This window comes from Podarcis melisellensis (genome assembly GCF_964234715.1).
Source record: "Podarcis melisellensis genome assembly, chromosome: 17".
Lineage (NCBI taxonomy): Eukaryota > Metazoa > Chordata > Lepidosauria > Squamata > Lacertidae > Podarcis > Podarcis melisellensis.
In genome coordinates, this window is record NC_138534.1 from 8024926 (window position 1) to 8039388 (window position 14463).

Sequence of the window (14463 nt, forward strand, 5' to 3'; positions counted from 1 at the left end):
CTAGCTGTGGGTGGAGGAGGAATGGAGAGAGCTGTCACTTCTCTGTGAACCCACCCATTCACCTGCACGGAATTCCTGGTCGATTTGTTAAATGCAAGCCTGCTATAGGTTAACCTTTTGGGGGGCAGCTGGGGGGTGGGGAATGCCATTCATACCTAGGAACCTTAAAGGTGCGGTGGGGCGGGCCGCCCTGGGTGTCATCACTGAGGGGGGTGACAAAATGCCGGGCAGCACTCACTACAGCGCCTGCAGTGTGCCCGAGCCACACGTCTCTCCTGGGAGAGACTCAGTGGCTTGGGCACGCGCAGGCTCCGCTCTGCCCAAGTGGTCCACCGCTGCCTCCCCCCTATCTGTAGGGTGGCTGAGTGGGAGGAGGCAGGAGCGTCCTGCTCCGGGTGTCCTGGCCCCGCCCCTGGGCGCAGGGCACACGCGCCTCCCCAGGCACCTGATTGGCTTGCTCTGTCGCTGTGTCAGCCTTCAGATACTATTCAATATAAAACACCATTAGATGCTGTATCTTGCCAAACAGTGTTGCATGTCAGCAATAGAAAACAATGATACCTCCTGTTGCAGACGCTTCAGGTTACAGATTCCACTAGCCCAGAAATAGTACCTCGGGTTGAGAACTTTGCTTCAGGATGAGAACAGAAATCGTGTGGTGGCAGCGGGACGCCCCATTAGCTAAAGTGGTGCTTCAGGTTAAGAACAGTTTCAGATTATAAACGGACCTCCGGAACAAATTAAGTTCTTAACCTGAGGTTAACCTTGAGAACGGGATCCGTTCCGGAGGCCTGTTCGCAATATGAAAAGCCCGCAACCTGAAGTGCCATATCTGTGCAGGTGCGCAGCGCGATTTAGCGCTTCTGCACATGCGCGAGCAGCAAAACCCAGAAGTAACCCTTTCCGGTACTGATAAAATGTAACATGAAGCAAATGTAACATGAGGTATGACTGTACTCTTGGATTGCAACTACTAAGTGTTGAGATTCTATCAAAATAGCAAGGATTGTCAAAAAATGGTTATCAGTACAAATACAGATGTAGAGTGTCTGAAGAATATTTAACTTTAAAATTTTCAAAAAAAGGGGGGGGGAGCAAATTCCTTCAAGCAAATTCATTTTGGGGGTCAAAGTCACACACCCTTCTTGCTAGGATTCAATTTAAGGGTGGAAAGGTCTTTGGATCATTCTTGATCCTGAAATAGTTTCAAGGAAAGAGGCCAGGTCATCCCAGAAAGCAGAATGGAGCTCCTTTTTCTAGGAATGTGTCAGAGCCACTCTGGACTTCCTTGAAGTGTTTTTGTAGGCTTCACCTGTCAATTGCAAAGCACTTTCAGGGCGTGCCTCTGGCTCCCTTGGCCCAAGGAGTGAGCTCTGTCTGACTCACTCGTGCCCTCCCCAGCACAGTGGGTGTGGATTCCCTGAGAGAAGGCACAAACCAGGTTGCTCCACCATGCACCCTCTGGTTCCTGGGCAGTGCCCAGCCTGAAATGGAAACTGAATGCCTAAGAGAAAGAACTGTCTCAACAAGAACCACACCTGTCCCAGGAGAGATTGAAAGCCATGGGCTTAGCTCTGTAAGTGAAGGCTTCCGGAGGAGGTGCAGGTCTAGTAATTAAGGCCTTGGGTGCCCAAGGGAGGTCCTTTCTGAAATGTACCTGTCTCCGCATCACGTGTCATTGATGAAGAATCCCCATAAACAGTGCAGAGCCCAAGGACTAGTTGGTCTGTCATTAAACAGAAGTACTGTTTTGGGCGGGGGACGGGGCGGACAGGTTTGGGAGACTCCCTGGTCCTGAAAGTGTGCCCCTGAAGGACCAGGTTCTCAGCCTGGGAGTGAGATTGGCTCACAGCTGTCCATGGAGGTGCAGGTCAATTCTGTGTCCAGGGCAGCTGTCTACTAGCTCCATCTGGTACGCTGGCTGAGACCCTACCTGTTTACACAGTGTCTTGCCAAAGTGGTTCATGCTCCCTCTTGGACTACTGAAATGGGCTCTACGTGGGACTACCTTTGAATGTGACTCTGAAACTACAATTAATCCAGAATGTGGCTGGCAGACTGGTGACTGGGAGTGGCTGCTGGGACCGTATAACACTGGTCCTAAAGGATATCTACATTGACTCCCAATATGTTTCTGAGCACAATTCAAAGTGTTGATGCTGTCTTTTAAAGCCCTAGACGGCCTCAGCCCAGTATTCCTGAAGGAGCGTTTCCATCCCCATTGTTCAGACCAGACACTGAGGTCCAGCTCTGAGGGCCTTCTGGCGGTTCCCTCACTGTGAGAAGTGAGGTTGCAGGAAACCAGGCAAGAGGGCCTTCTTGGTGGTGAATGTTAACATCTTCCAAGTCTAACAGTCTTGGGGGCCACAATGTCAGGTCTGAAACCACGTTTGATAGCTCAGGTAGAGAATCAGTTGGGCAGTAACAGTGACTGCCTGACTCCTCCAGCCAGCCCCCAAGCACACCCTGGAGGTACACTTGGTACTCAGGGGGCATTGCTGGAGGAGGCCGATCCCACACTGTTGCCCCACCTAGGCCTTAGTTATAGATGCCCCATCGGCTTCTTCATCCTTGATTAAATTGTGGGTGAGGGACATCTTATTATGGACCAACCTGGCATTTTCAAGCAGCACCCAAAGACCCAGGTCAAGCTGGCATAAAGGTAAAGGGACCCCTGACCATTAGGTCCAGTCGCGGACGACTCTGAGGTTGCAGCGCTCATCTCGCTTTATTGGCTGAGGGAGCCGGCGTACAGCTTCCGGGTCATGTGGCCAGCATGACTAAGCCGCTTCTGGCGAACCAGAGCAGTGCACGGAAACGCCGTTTACCTTCCCGCCGGAGCGGTACCTATTTATCTACTTGCACTTTGACGTGCTTTTGAACTGCTAGGTTGGCAGGAGCAGGGACTGAGCAATGGGAGCTCACCCCATCATGGGGATTTGAACTGCCGACCTTCTGATCGGCAACTCCTAGGCTCTGTGATTTAACCCACAGCGCCACCCACACCCCCAAGCTGGCATAGTCACCACCAAATCTTGAGATGGAAAAAGGGCCAGAACATGACACAGGCTGTATTTGCCTGTGCCACAGTCCAGACTCCAAAGGTCTGAACTGAGCTCTCCTCAACTGGTTCACCCTTGATCCAGTGTCAAATTTCCACTTGTCCATGACCACCGGAATTGGGCTTTCTGATACTTCCCTCAAGCAGTCCAAGGTTTGCTCTTCCAGGCACATGATAGACTTAATAAATAACTCCTGGATGCCTCAGCAAAAGCAATACCCCCACCCACTAACCAGCAGGTAAGAAATAGAACTCAAACCCTGACACCCCCCAATGGGGTGGAGGAAGGGGTGTGTGGTGGGTGCAGTCCACCCCGAATGTCACCACTGGGGGGGGGGACATAGAATGCCGGGCGGCACTCACCATGGGGCCTGCAGCGCGCCTGAGCCATGCATCTCTCCTGGAAGAGACGCAGTGGTTTGGGAGCATGCAGGCTCCATGCTGCTCAAACGGTCTGTCTGCTGCCTCCCCCCCCCCCAAGCTGTAGGGCGGCTGAGTGGGAGGAGGCAGGCAGATTCCAGAGGCCCCACGGTGCAGCCTGCCCCTATGGACAGCTCACCCCACCCGAGCAGCTTCCCCCACCGCTAACCCGCCATTCTCTAGAGATCGTAGCATGTGAGATGCTGTTTGTTTCTCCATGTGTGCACATCACTGATACATGCTCTGGCAACAGCTTTCTGCAGTCTTTGTTTGCAGTGCGCATGCGGTGAAATAAATGTGTGAATGTGCCTCATGGGTACATGGTGTATGGTTGGGTGCACTGTAAACCTCTGCTGTGCAGAAGCCAAAACTGTAATGTGTGGACACTTTTCAATCCTGTTTTAAATTTGTTATTATGTTTGCTTTTACATACATACAAGGGACACGGGTGGCACTGTGGGTTAAACCACAGAGCCTAGGGCTCGCTGATCAGAAGGTTGCCGGTTCAAATCCCTGTGACGGGGTGAGCTCCCGTTGCTCAGTCCCAGCTCCTGCCAACCTAGCAGTTCAAAAGCACGTCAAAGTGCAAGTAGATAAATAGGTACTACTCTGGCAGGAAGGTAAACGGTGTTTCCATGCACTCCTCTGGTTTGCCAGAAGCGGCTTAATCATGCTGGCCACATGACCCGGAAGCTGTATGCTGGCTCCCTTGGCCAATAAAGCGAGATGAGCGCCGCAACCCCAGAGTTGGCCAGGACTGGACCTAATGGTCAGGGGTCCCTTTACCTTTATGCTTTTACAGTTAGGAGTCAGTATGAAACATTTTATGTAGTAAGTAACAAATCAGTGCAAGGAACAACAATAACCTGCCCACCTTCTCTCTCCTCTCTGCACGTCAGTCGAGGTGTGTCCTGGGCAGATGACCCCTTCTCTCCTTGAAGGGGGAGCAGCAACAAATGCAGAGATGACAAAAGTTTACCTGCTCTGCTGTTGCACCAGCTGCTTGACCTCCCGTCCCACTGCCATAAATAGGGTCACATGTGTGCCCCTCCCCTTGCCACCACACAACTGAACTGCAGGTAACTCGCATCTTGTGTGAGGGTTCAGTTCCAGTGGTCCACACGCATTTGGAAAAATGTGTGAAGTCGGGAACCTCTCAAACGGTCCTCCTTCCCTGGCAAGGTGGAGGTTGGCTTACCTGGCTTTCAGAAGGCAGCGCAAGGGTCCCAGAGTCCCAGAGCCCTCATGCCTCCATCCCGAAGCCTCGTTAATACTTTCCCAGCTTGGGGATGGAGATGGGAGAGCTCTAAGACCCTGCTAGAGCCCACACACTGCCTTTCCAAAGCCAAGTCCATGATGGTTTGATTTGCGCAGGTAGCGGCGGTAAGGAATCGATAGGTAAGAAAAATAAGCGTCAAGATGCGAGCAACCTGTAATGTGAGATCACATGCTCTTGGTTAAAAGGTGTATCTTCAGTGCATTCTTTGTCGTCTAATCTGAACCCCTAAAAAAGAGACATTGCACGTTCTTTTGTAATTCATGAAAATCTTTTAATAAAATTATTTATTTTAAAAAAGTGTGTCTGTGTGCAGACCTCATGAATTGGGCCATTCTGCAATATGGCTCTCCATGGGGAGAGTGCCCTGTGTTGCATGTTACTTCTTGGCTGTGGTCTAATGAAACAGGGAGGAGTGTAAAATGATTCGTTGCCTGGCAAAAGACCTGAGTCAGGTGAAATCTTGTCCCTCAGGCCTTTTGGGGGGCTGGACTATATTGGGGGCATTCCTATGCCCCACAATAACTCAGAGATGCATTTTAAATAAAAGGACACATTCTACTCATGTAAAAGCACGCTGATTCCCAGACTGTCCGCAGGCCGGATTTAGAAGGCGATTGGGCCGAATCCGGCCCCTGGGCCTTAGTTTGCCTACCCATGTTCTTCTCTAACGCCTACTGTTTGTCTCTTTCCAAAACAAGGCACTAACAGCACTCCAGTGGAAACCACATCCTTTCCTCCCTCTCCTTCATATGGCCTTTCGGTATGTATGTATGTATGTCTGTCTTGGGCAGGGTCTGTGTGTGTGTCAGCTTTTTGGGGGGACGTGATCTTGATGTGGGCATCTCATGCTGCCTAAAAGGGGGGCATCATTGTCTGGGCAAGGTAGGTGCAAACTGTAGCTTAGCTCGATCTGCCTTTCCTTACCTCAGGCAAGGGCACCTTGGGTCTTTTGAAGCTCTTGCCTGCAGTGGCAAATTTGATAGATATTTACATGCTCGAGGCAGCTGTTATCACCACTACCCAAAAATGACTGCAGCCAATTGAGACAACATGGTAAAAAATTCAAGGAAAAAAAAATGGAAGAGGGCTGGATTTGGTTCCCCCCTCCCTCTGCTGTGGTCAGTTGATGATGGTATGTTATGGTAGCAGCAATGTTGACGACAGAGGACTGGGTTTGGGCAGCACCTCTGGGCTTAAAACCTGGCTTACAGTTCAGGTTTGCATCTGACACATGACCCTCCTGGTGCTGGGCTGCCCATCAGTTTGCTCACAACAATTGGTGCAGCCGCACCAGCAAGCCAAGCCGTTGATCAGGGCAGCCCTATTTTCAAGAGATGCGCATGAATCTGCACTGCGCATATTGATTTGTTCAGTGCAGGTGCGCAAGTCTAAGGAGCGTGCAGGGGAGACCAGGTTTCCCCCCTTATGGCATGTTGGTATAATAATAATAATAATTTATTCTTTATACCCCGCCCATCTGGGACGCGGGTGGCGCTGTGGGTAAAACCTCAGCGCCTAGGACTTGCCGATCGCATGGTCGGCGGTTCGAATCCCCACGGGTGCGCTCCCGTTGTTCGGTCCCAGCGCCTGCCAACCTAGCAGTTCGAAAGCACCCCCGGGTGCAAGTAGATAAATAGGGACCACTTACTAGCGGGAAGGTAATCGGCGTTTCCGTGTGCTGCACTGGCTCGCCAGATGTAGCTTGTCACGCTGGCCACGTGACCCGGAAGTCTGCGGACAGCACTGGCTCCCGGCCTCTAGAGTGAGATGAGCGCACAACCCTAGAGTCTGGCAAGACTGGCCCGTACGGGCAGGGGTACCCTTACCTTTTACCCCGCCCATCTGGCTGGGTTTCCCCAGCCACTCTGGGCGGCTTCCAACAAAACACTAAAATACAACAATCTATTAAACATTAAAAGTTTCCCTAAACAGGGCTGCCTTCAGATGTCTTCTAAAAGTTTGGTAGTTGTTTTTCTCTTTGACATCTCGTAGGAGGGCGTTCCACAGGGCGGGCGCCACCACCGAGAAGGCCCTCTGCCTGGTTCCCTGTAACTTGGCTTCTCGCAGCGAGGGAACCGCCAGAAGGCCCTCGGCGCTGGACCTCAGTGTTAGGCCCTGCCTCACTTTCCTCCGCTGTAACGATGTTCTCCCCCTTTTTCTTTCCCCGTGGCAGAAGTCGGAGCTGGCGGCAGCCATCACTGTGCCCTGTGTTTTTGGGGGCCTCCTGCTGATCGGCCTCCTGGTTTTTATGGGACTCAAAATCCGGGAGAAGCGGCAGACAGAGGGCACTTACCGGCCCAGCAGCGAGGAGCAGGTGGGTGCCCGCGTCGAAACTAACACCAACCTCAAGCTTCCCCCGGAAGAGCGACTCATCTGAGATGGGGGAAAGGGCTCTGCTTTTGGTCTCAGCTTGGATGGAGCCGCTCAACACACTGGACTCCAAAAAACCAAAAACACTAACATTTAAAAGGGTGCTTCTGCTGCTGTTGCCAGGCTTGAGGTTTCCCAGCAAGCCTCTTAAAGCTTTCCCTGCGGGCTGGATGTGAACTGCTGCAAACAGGAGACACATGTTTTAGAATGGGCTTTGAGGAGCGGCTGGATCTCATGCATGCACACTGCTGGGAATGGCTAGAGGCAGACAGTTCAAGGCAAGATTGGATCCTGCCTCTCTGGGCACACAGAAGAGAGAGGGCTGCCCCCCTCAGCTCATGCAATGCCAACTGCCCAGTGCTAGATCTCCCTTCTCTATGCTGCCCCAAAGAACGAACTCTTCTGACTCTAATTGGGAGTGCGTGGAATTGCCACTCGAGCTGACACAGGAGTTGTTGCTTTTGTGTGAACAGGACAAGAGCGGAGGGTAGGTGGGGAGGCTGCTCTTGGCTTTAAGGGTCCTGCCGCGTGAGATCTGGGGCAGGCTTGCCTCTTTTGTTTTTAAAGAAAATGTATTGCGCTGTGCCTTTCAGTATGCCACTATTTAATAAAAACGAATCTTCCTTCTCTGGCAAGATAAAAGTCGACACAACCTAGAGTGTTATTACCCTGTTGCCTTACGGTTGGCCAGTTTGAGTCGGCAGGTGACTCTTAAATGTTTCATAATAGGGAAGGGGAGAGCTGTGGCCCTCCTAGGGGCTCTTGGGCTACAGTTTTTCTATACTGGCCGGGGCTGATGGGAGCTGGAGTCCAGCAGCAGGGCCACAGATTCCCCCAGCCCTGTTTTAAATGAACTAAAGGAGGACCGTTCCAAACAGAAACCCAGCAAATGAACAGAGGCAGGCCCCCAAAAGGGTCTCAACAAGATACAGTGGTACCTCGGGTTACATATGATTCAGGTTACATACGCTTCAGGTTACAGACTCTGCTAACCCAGAAATAGTACCTCGGGTTAAGATGTAAACAGAAATTGTGCTCCGGTGGTGCGGTGGCAGCAGGAGGTCCCTTTAGCTAAAGTGGTGCTTCAGGTTAAGAATAGTTTCAGGTTAAGAACAGACCTCCAGAACGAATTAAGTCCTTAACCCGAGGTACCACTGTATTGTTAACCCGATTCCAAAACTTTGCTTTAGGCATTTCAAGTCTGCTTTAGCCTGTTCAAAAGCACCTTATGCACATAATTTCAAGTTTTTCCAACAACACTGTAAGGGGTAGGTCAGCATTATTATTCCCGTATTACAGACTGGGAGGGAACATCCAGGCCTGCCCAAGTCATCCACATGAACGCATGATTTGAACTGAAGCTTTCCTGATTCTCATTCAATCTCCTAGCTTTTGCTCCACGTCAGCCTCCATCAAAGGCAACTGCCATTGCAGGTCTTCCAACCTTTGTTCCACTTTGGATATCCTATCTAACCTCTGCCTAAGGACTGCAACAGACACAATGCAGGAGGCTCAAAACCAAATAAAGTGTGTTTATGTGGGTGGGAAATGTCAGAAGGTCCCATTGGAAACCTTTGCTTCGCATTCGTATTAACCCAGGCATAGGCAAACTTGGCCCTCCAGATGTTTTGGGACTACAACTCCCATCATCCCTGACCACTGGTCCTGTTAGCTAGGGATGATGGGAGTTGTAGTCCCAAAACATCTGGAGGGCCAAGTTTGCCTATGCCTGTATTAACCCCAAGGCCCTCTTAAGGAGGGGGTGGATGTGGAAGAGTTCCATGTTCATTTTACCCTTATATAGAATTTTCCTCTCCCCATTTTATTGTCACAGCTCCAAGTTAGGCTAGGCTCAGGTACTGACTGCACAAACCTTGGCTTAAAAAGCTACACTCTGCATGAACTGCAGGTTGATGCACAAAGCTGGCCGCTCCCACTTTGTGCAAGTGGTAAGACTAGGATGGGGTTTTAGCATTACATCCAGACTTGGGATCCTGGTTTGTTTCTCCCTAATCAGCTAGCTTGATGTAGGGTTGCCATATGTCCAGAATTTCCCGAAAATAGCCGGCAATTGGCCTTCGGAAACAGTGTCTGGGCGGAAATCGGTGAAACGTCCAGGAAAATCTGGATGTACGGCAACTGATGTCAGCAGTGTCGTTTTGGGCAATTTCCCTCGAAATTAGCTCAACAACTTTGCCACGCCCCCAAAAGAAAGCTCCACAACTTTTCTGTCCAGATTTTCACTTTTTGAAATATGGCAACCCTAGCTTGTCTTAGATCAAGGTTTGTTGTTGGTTTGCTAGGGAGAAACCAACCCTGAGCCTGCATTCAGATGTAACACAAATTGACTTCCCCCTTCCTGGCTTATTTATCGGCGCCGTGGGTTAAACAACAGAGCCTAGGGCTCGCTGATCAGAAGGTCGGCGGTTTGAATCCCCACGAATCCTGTTGCTCGGTCCCTGCTCCTGCCAACCTAGCAGTTCGAAAGCACGTCAAAGTGCAAGTAGATAAATAGGTACCGCTCTGGCGGGAAGGTAAACAGCATTTCCGTGCGCTGCTCTGGTTTACCAGAAGTGGCTTAGTCATGCTGGCCACATGACCTGGAAGCTGTACACCGGCTCCCTCGGCCAATAAAGCAAGATGAGCGCCGCAACCCCAGAGTCGGTCACAACTGGACCTAATGGCTAATGGTCAGGGGTCCCTTTACCTTTACCTATGAAGGGAAGGTTGACGTGTGAGTGATTGGGCTGTGTGCATGTTATGAAGCCGAGGTTCATAGGTCCAGATGTGGCCAGTAATTGCCTGGCAAGATGTGCAGACAGGCTGCCACGCGGTTACTGTTAAACTCTCTTTGTACGGTGGCTATCTCCACGGGGCAAATTGGATGCTGTGCCTTGCCCTACAGTGCATGATATCTGGTCTGTCTTAAGTTGATGGTGAAGCCAGGGCACTTGGGTGCCTGAGGAGTGAACTCCAACCACAACAACACTGTTGCCAATTAATATAAAGCACAATCCATCAGGGTGCTCTCCTGCCTAAGTCCCATTCCAGCTCACGGGAGCTGTACTAGAGCATAATTAAGAGCTGCCCAAAGCTCAGTTGTGGAAGGTATTTGAATTTTACAGTACTGGCAGGTCCTTCCAGGCAGTAATTTTGAGCAGCAACCTTGTGCCTTGAGCTGGGGGGGGGGGGGAGTATCCTAGATATTTTATTTGCCCTTTCCAGAAACCTCCTCAGGCTAACTTTTAAAAAATGGAAATCTACCCTTTTGGGAGACTTAAACCTATTGGGGGGTGGTAAGAAAATCTCCCCCTTCCCTGATTTTATAAATGATGCCCTTTCTTGCGGCTTGTTTTTGACCCTTCACATTTGGCCATGTCTCCTTTGACTTTTCTCCCATTTGCCATCAACTGGATAAGAGTTCAGATTGTGTTTCTATTATATTCCTAGAAAGGAGTAATTATTATTATTTTCTCCAGAGGGCAATGAGCTACCCTGACATTATTATTATTATTATTATTATTATTATTATTATTATTATTATTATTATGCCCTATACCTGGAGGTGTCAGGGTGGTTCACATAAAAAGATCACAGTATATAAAATCAAGATAAAAACAATAACCCAATAATACCCCCCAAAAGAGCCACATTTTAAAAGGGTATGGGATGTTGATCAGGTCAGCCAAATAACTTGACAGGACCTGGTTCAGTGGAAGAGTGACAATTCAAAGGGTGGCAAAGTCTCTTATCCCACCACAGGCACTAGGTGGCAGAACTGCATTGCACAATTGGTTTCAGCGGTTCTGTGCCACCAAAGTCCTGTCTCTTTAAGGGAGCTTTTTTTAAGGGCAGCTCTGGTGTTTTTTTTTTTACTTCCTTTCTGATCCATGACTCTCTTGGTTCTCCCAAGGAAAGGTGATTGTGCTTTGCTCTGTTTCCAGCTCTGTGCTTCTTGGATTTGGAAACGCATCATGTTTTACCTGGGGAAAGTGGGCTGGAGACTGCAACTTGCCTACAGACACACCGTTTCAAATTGGCAGAGCTGCACAATACATTAAAAAATAGATAAATCTCCCATTGAATCCTAGAACTGTAGAGTTGAAAGGTAACTTGGGGATCATTTAACCCAACCCCTTGAAATGCCAGAATAACAGGTGTTTCAGCCCTCATTGACCCTGTGTGAATGAGGGCAGACAAGCAAACCTGATGTTGTTTTTCCTTTCAGAAGTCTCCACTGTTTGAAACACTTAGTCCATGAACCTGCCCTCTAGTTTTGTTTTTCGTTTCTTAAAGGGAGGGGTCACTCAACAGATTGTCTCAGTATAAACTAGAATTAGCCTAAAATACCAATGGACAATTAAGGCTGGTTACAAAGACTTGTGCCATACATTTAAAGCACCCTAAAATCCTGAGAACTGTAGCTTACCCCTCACAGAGCTACAATTCTCAGGATTCGTTTTTGACAGGGGGAATGTACTTTAAATTTCCACGAGGAATTTTTCCTGCATGCGCTTGTGGGGCTTTTGTACAGCTTCCTTTTACCTCAGTGGGATGTGTGTAGGAAAACATCTCTGGGGGATGTTGTCCTGTGGGTCAGTTTGGCTATCTGCAGCTCTAAGGCCGTCCAAAAGCCTGCCACTTGGAAGTGTCAGCCACTGGCACAGGTCTTTGTAAATTGTGGCTGTAGCCTTGAGGAATAGGGGTTTGGCTCTCACTGTGCTTCACTCAGATGTTCTGTTTCCAACAAAATATCATTAAAAAGACACAGCATTTATGGGACGCGGCTTGCTTTTAGTCCTGGGTTTCTTTAAGCTTCTCCCATGATATTATTTACACGATATCTTTCCAAACTTGAAACCACTATCAGAAAACTCGAATATTTATTGTGGGTGTTAATGTTTATAATGCAGACCGAATGAAGCGAAAGCCAATCGGGAAATGGGTCTATTGGCTTTTGTCCTCTGCTTAGTGGTTCAGTCCACTGTAATCAATGCAATATACGACAGCATCTCAATTGGCTTTTCACTATAATAATCAGGATCTCGTCACACATTTTTAGATCTAAAGTCGTACCTTGGATCCTGAATGCCTTGGTACTTGTATGTTTTGGCTCCTGAACGCTGAAAACCCGGAAGTAAGTCTTCCGGTTTGCGAACGTTCTTTGGAAGCTGAATGGCTCCTGCAGCCAATCGCAAGCTGTGCCTTGGTTTTCGAATGGTTTCGGGAGTCAAACGTACTTGGTTTGACAACCAAGGTACCACTGTATGCTTGATAAGGTACAAATGCATGTCATATCTAGGCATGTGCAACAGGAGGTTGCGTTGGGCTGTGTGATGTGTCCTCAGTGGCATTTTGCCATTAGAGGCATCTTACCAAGCTGTTTGCAAAGGCAAGGCAATCTGCACGAGTTATATTATGTCCCTGTTTTTTAGGAGGAGGGAGAAGGCAACTTAGAAATGTGCTCTTCTAAGTTTGAATGCTGAGATGTCTCCTTGTATGTCCTTGCACCCCTGATCCAATTGTTCTTTCACATCCTTAAACAGGTGGGATACTCAGCCAAATCAAATATGACAGTTGCTAAAACATGCAACTCTGATGCCAGAGGTGAAACCACTATTGCTGTATGATTCCCTGGTGGATCTCCCGGTGGATCAGGTCCCCCTCCACAAGCCAACAGGCTCCACTGCTTGCAGATCCATCTCCCCATAAGGCAGTAGCATTGTGCATGGCCTCAACATGGAAAGCTTCCACCCTAGAGGAGGAATGGTTAGCACCTGTTACAGAGAAGGAAGGGTACCTCTCTCTTCCTTCTCATTGCGAAGTCAATCCGCTATTCTTTCTTCCCTGAAAATCTTCCCCCCTCCCTTTTCCTAAAATAAACTGATTTTTTATATTGTTGCTGGTTTCTGTTGATGCTTTGAGAAGTCAAGACATACTGGGAAGCCAGTGCTGTTACCTTGTGCTCTGCGAACATATGCACTGCCCTGTCCGTATGTATTCCCCTACTCCTGCAAGTTCTTATATACAGATGACTTTATTTCCCTAATGCCTTGTGCCAGCGACAGGTACTCTACTGCATGGATGGGGAATCAGCAGCCCCAAAGAGCCACCATGGATAAATGGGGATGATGGAGGTTGCAGTTCAATAAGATCGGGGGTGGGGGGATAGGGTCCCCATTCCCTTTGCAAGTCGTCTCAGAAAATTCAAAGCTTACCCTCATCTGCACAGTGTAATGTCCTTTGCTTTCATGTGCATCGGCTGGGCACTGTGAGGTAAAAATCCCCCCAAACAAAAACTGCTGGCCCATCGTTCAGCCCAGACACTGAGGTCCAGCTCCTTCTGGCGGTTCCCTCTGGCGGGAACTTCTGGCGGTTCCCTCATTGTGAGAAGTGAGATTACAGGGAACTAGGCAGAGGGCCTTCTCGGTAGTGGTGCTCATCCTGTGGAACCAACACCCTCCCATCAGATGTCAAGGAAATAAGCAACTATCTGACTTTTAGAAGACGTCTAAAGGCAGCCCTGTTTAGGGAAGTTTTTTATGTTTGATGCTGCCCAGAGTGGCTGGGGAAACCCAGCCAGATGAGTGGGGTATAAATAAAAAAAATATTATTATTATTATTAGGGAGAGAGATTTTGGACAGATATTCCATCTGATAGTTGCTTGCTCTAGTCTCCCTCTGGCATCCTTTCCTCTAGAAAGGAAGTTCTTCTTCCTTTTAGGTTTTTAAGCAGAGGCTGGATGGCTACCTGTTGTGGATGCTTTAGCCAAGATTCCTGCATTGCAAGGGGTTGGACTAGATGACCCTTGGATCCCCTCCAGCTCTAAGATTCTATGATTCTGTAGTGTGCAAAAGGGGTTTGGAATGGCTGGAAATATAGGTATCATCTGTAGCCCTTGAGAAAGGGCGGCTCTTCACTGTGTAAACATTACACTGATGCTGATAGAAGCTGTTCCTGGCCGCTCCTTCCTGCTCCATTATTCATTCTCTGAGAAACAAGTTTTACCATCTGCATATGACAGCTATAACCTGGAAGAGTCACACGTTTCCCAGTTAGTACTAAGATGGCTGTCTGGCTTCATCTCTGCAGAAAAAATAACACAAACTACATGGATTTCACTAGAGTGCCCAGGCACAGGATGATGGAATGAACTGATTCAGTGCAAAAACATCAGGGGCATAAGGATGCCTTTGGTGGGTCAGACCAAAGATAGAACTATTTGTGGGACATGGGTGGCGCTGTGGTCTAAACCACTGAGCCTCTTGGGCTTGTTGATCAGAAGGTCGGCGGTTCAAATCTCCACAACAGGGTGAGCTCCCGTTGCTCTGT

General features: G+C 49.0%; 1 protein-coding gene across 2 annotated transcripts in view; it reads left to right on the top strand.

Annotated features, from left to right (window-relative positions):
• CRB3 (crumbs cell polarity complex component 3) overlaps nt 1-13031 on the top strand; it is a 30320-nt gene extending 17289 nt beyond the window's left edge. For both annotated transcript variants that reach the window (XM_081894969.1, XM_081894968.1), the window contains exons 3-5: nt 5459-5520; nt 6934-7074; nt 12677-13031. In XM_081894969.1, the coding sequence (XP_081751095.1) occupies nt 5459-5520; nt 6934-7074; nt 12677-12760 (287 nt within the window). In that variant the 3' untranslated portion in view covers nt 12761-13031. The remainder of the gene's footprint in view (nt 1-5458; nt 5521-6933; nt 7075-12676) is intronic.
• Nucleotides 13032-14463: the final 1432 nt, after the last annotated feature.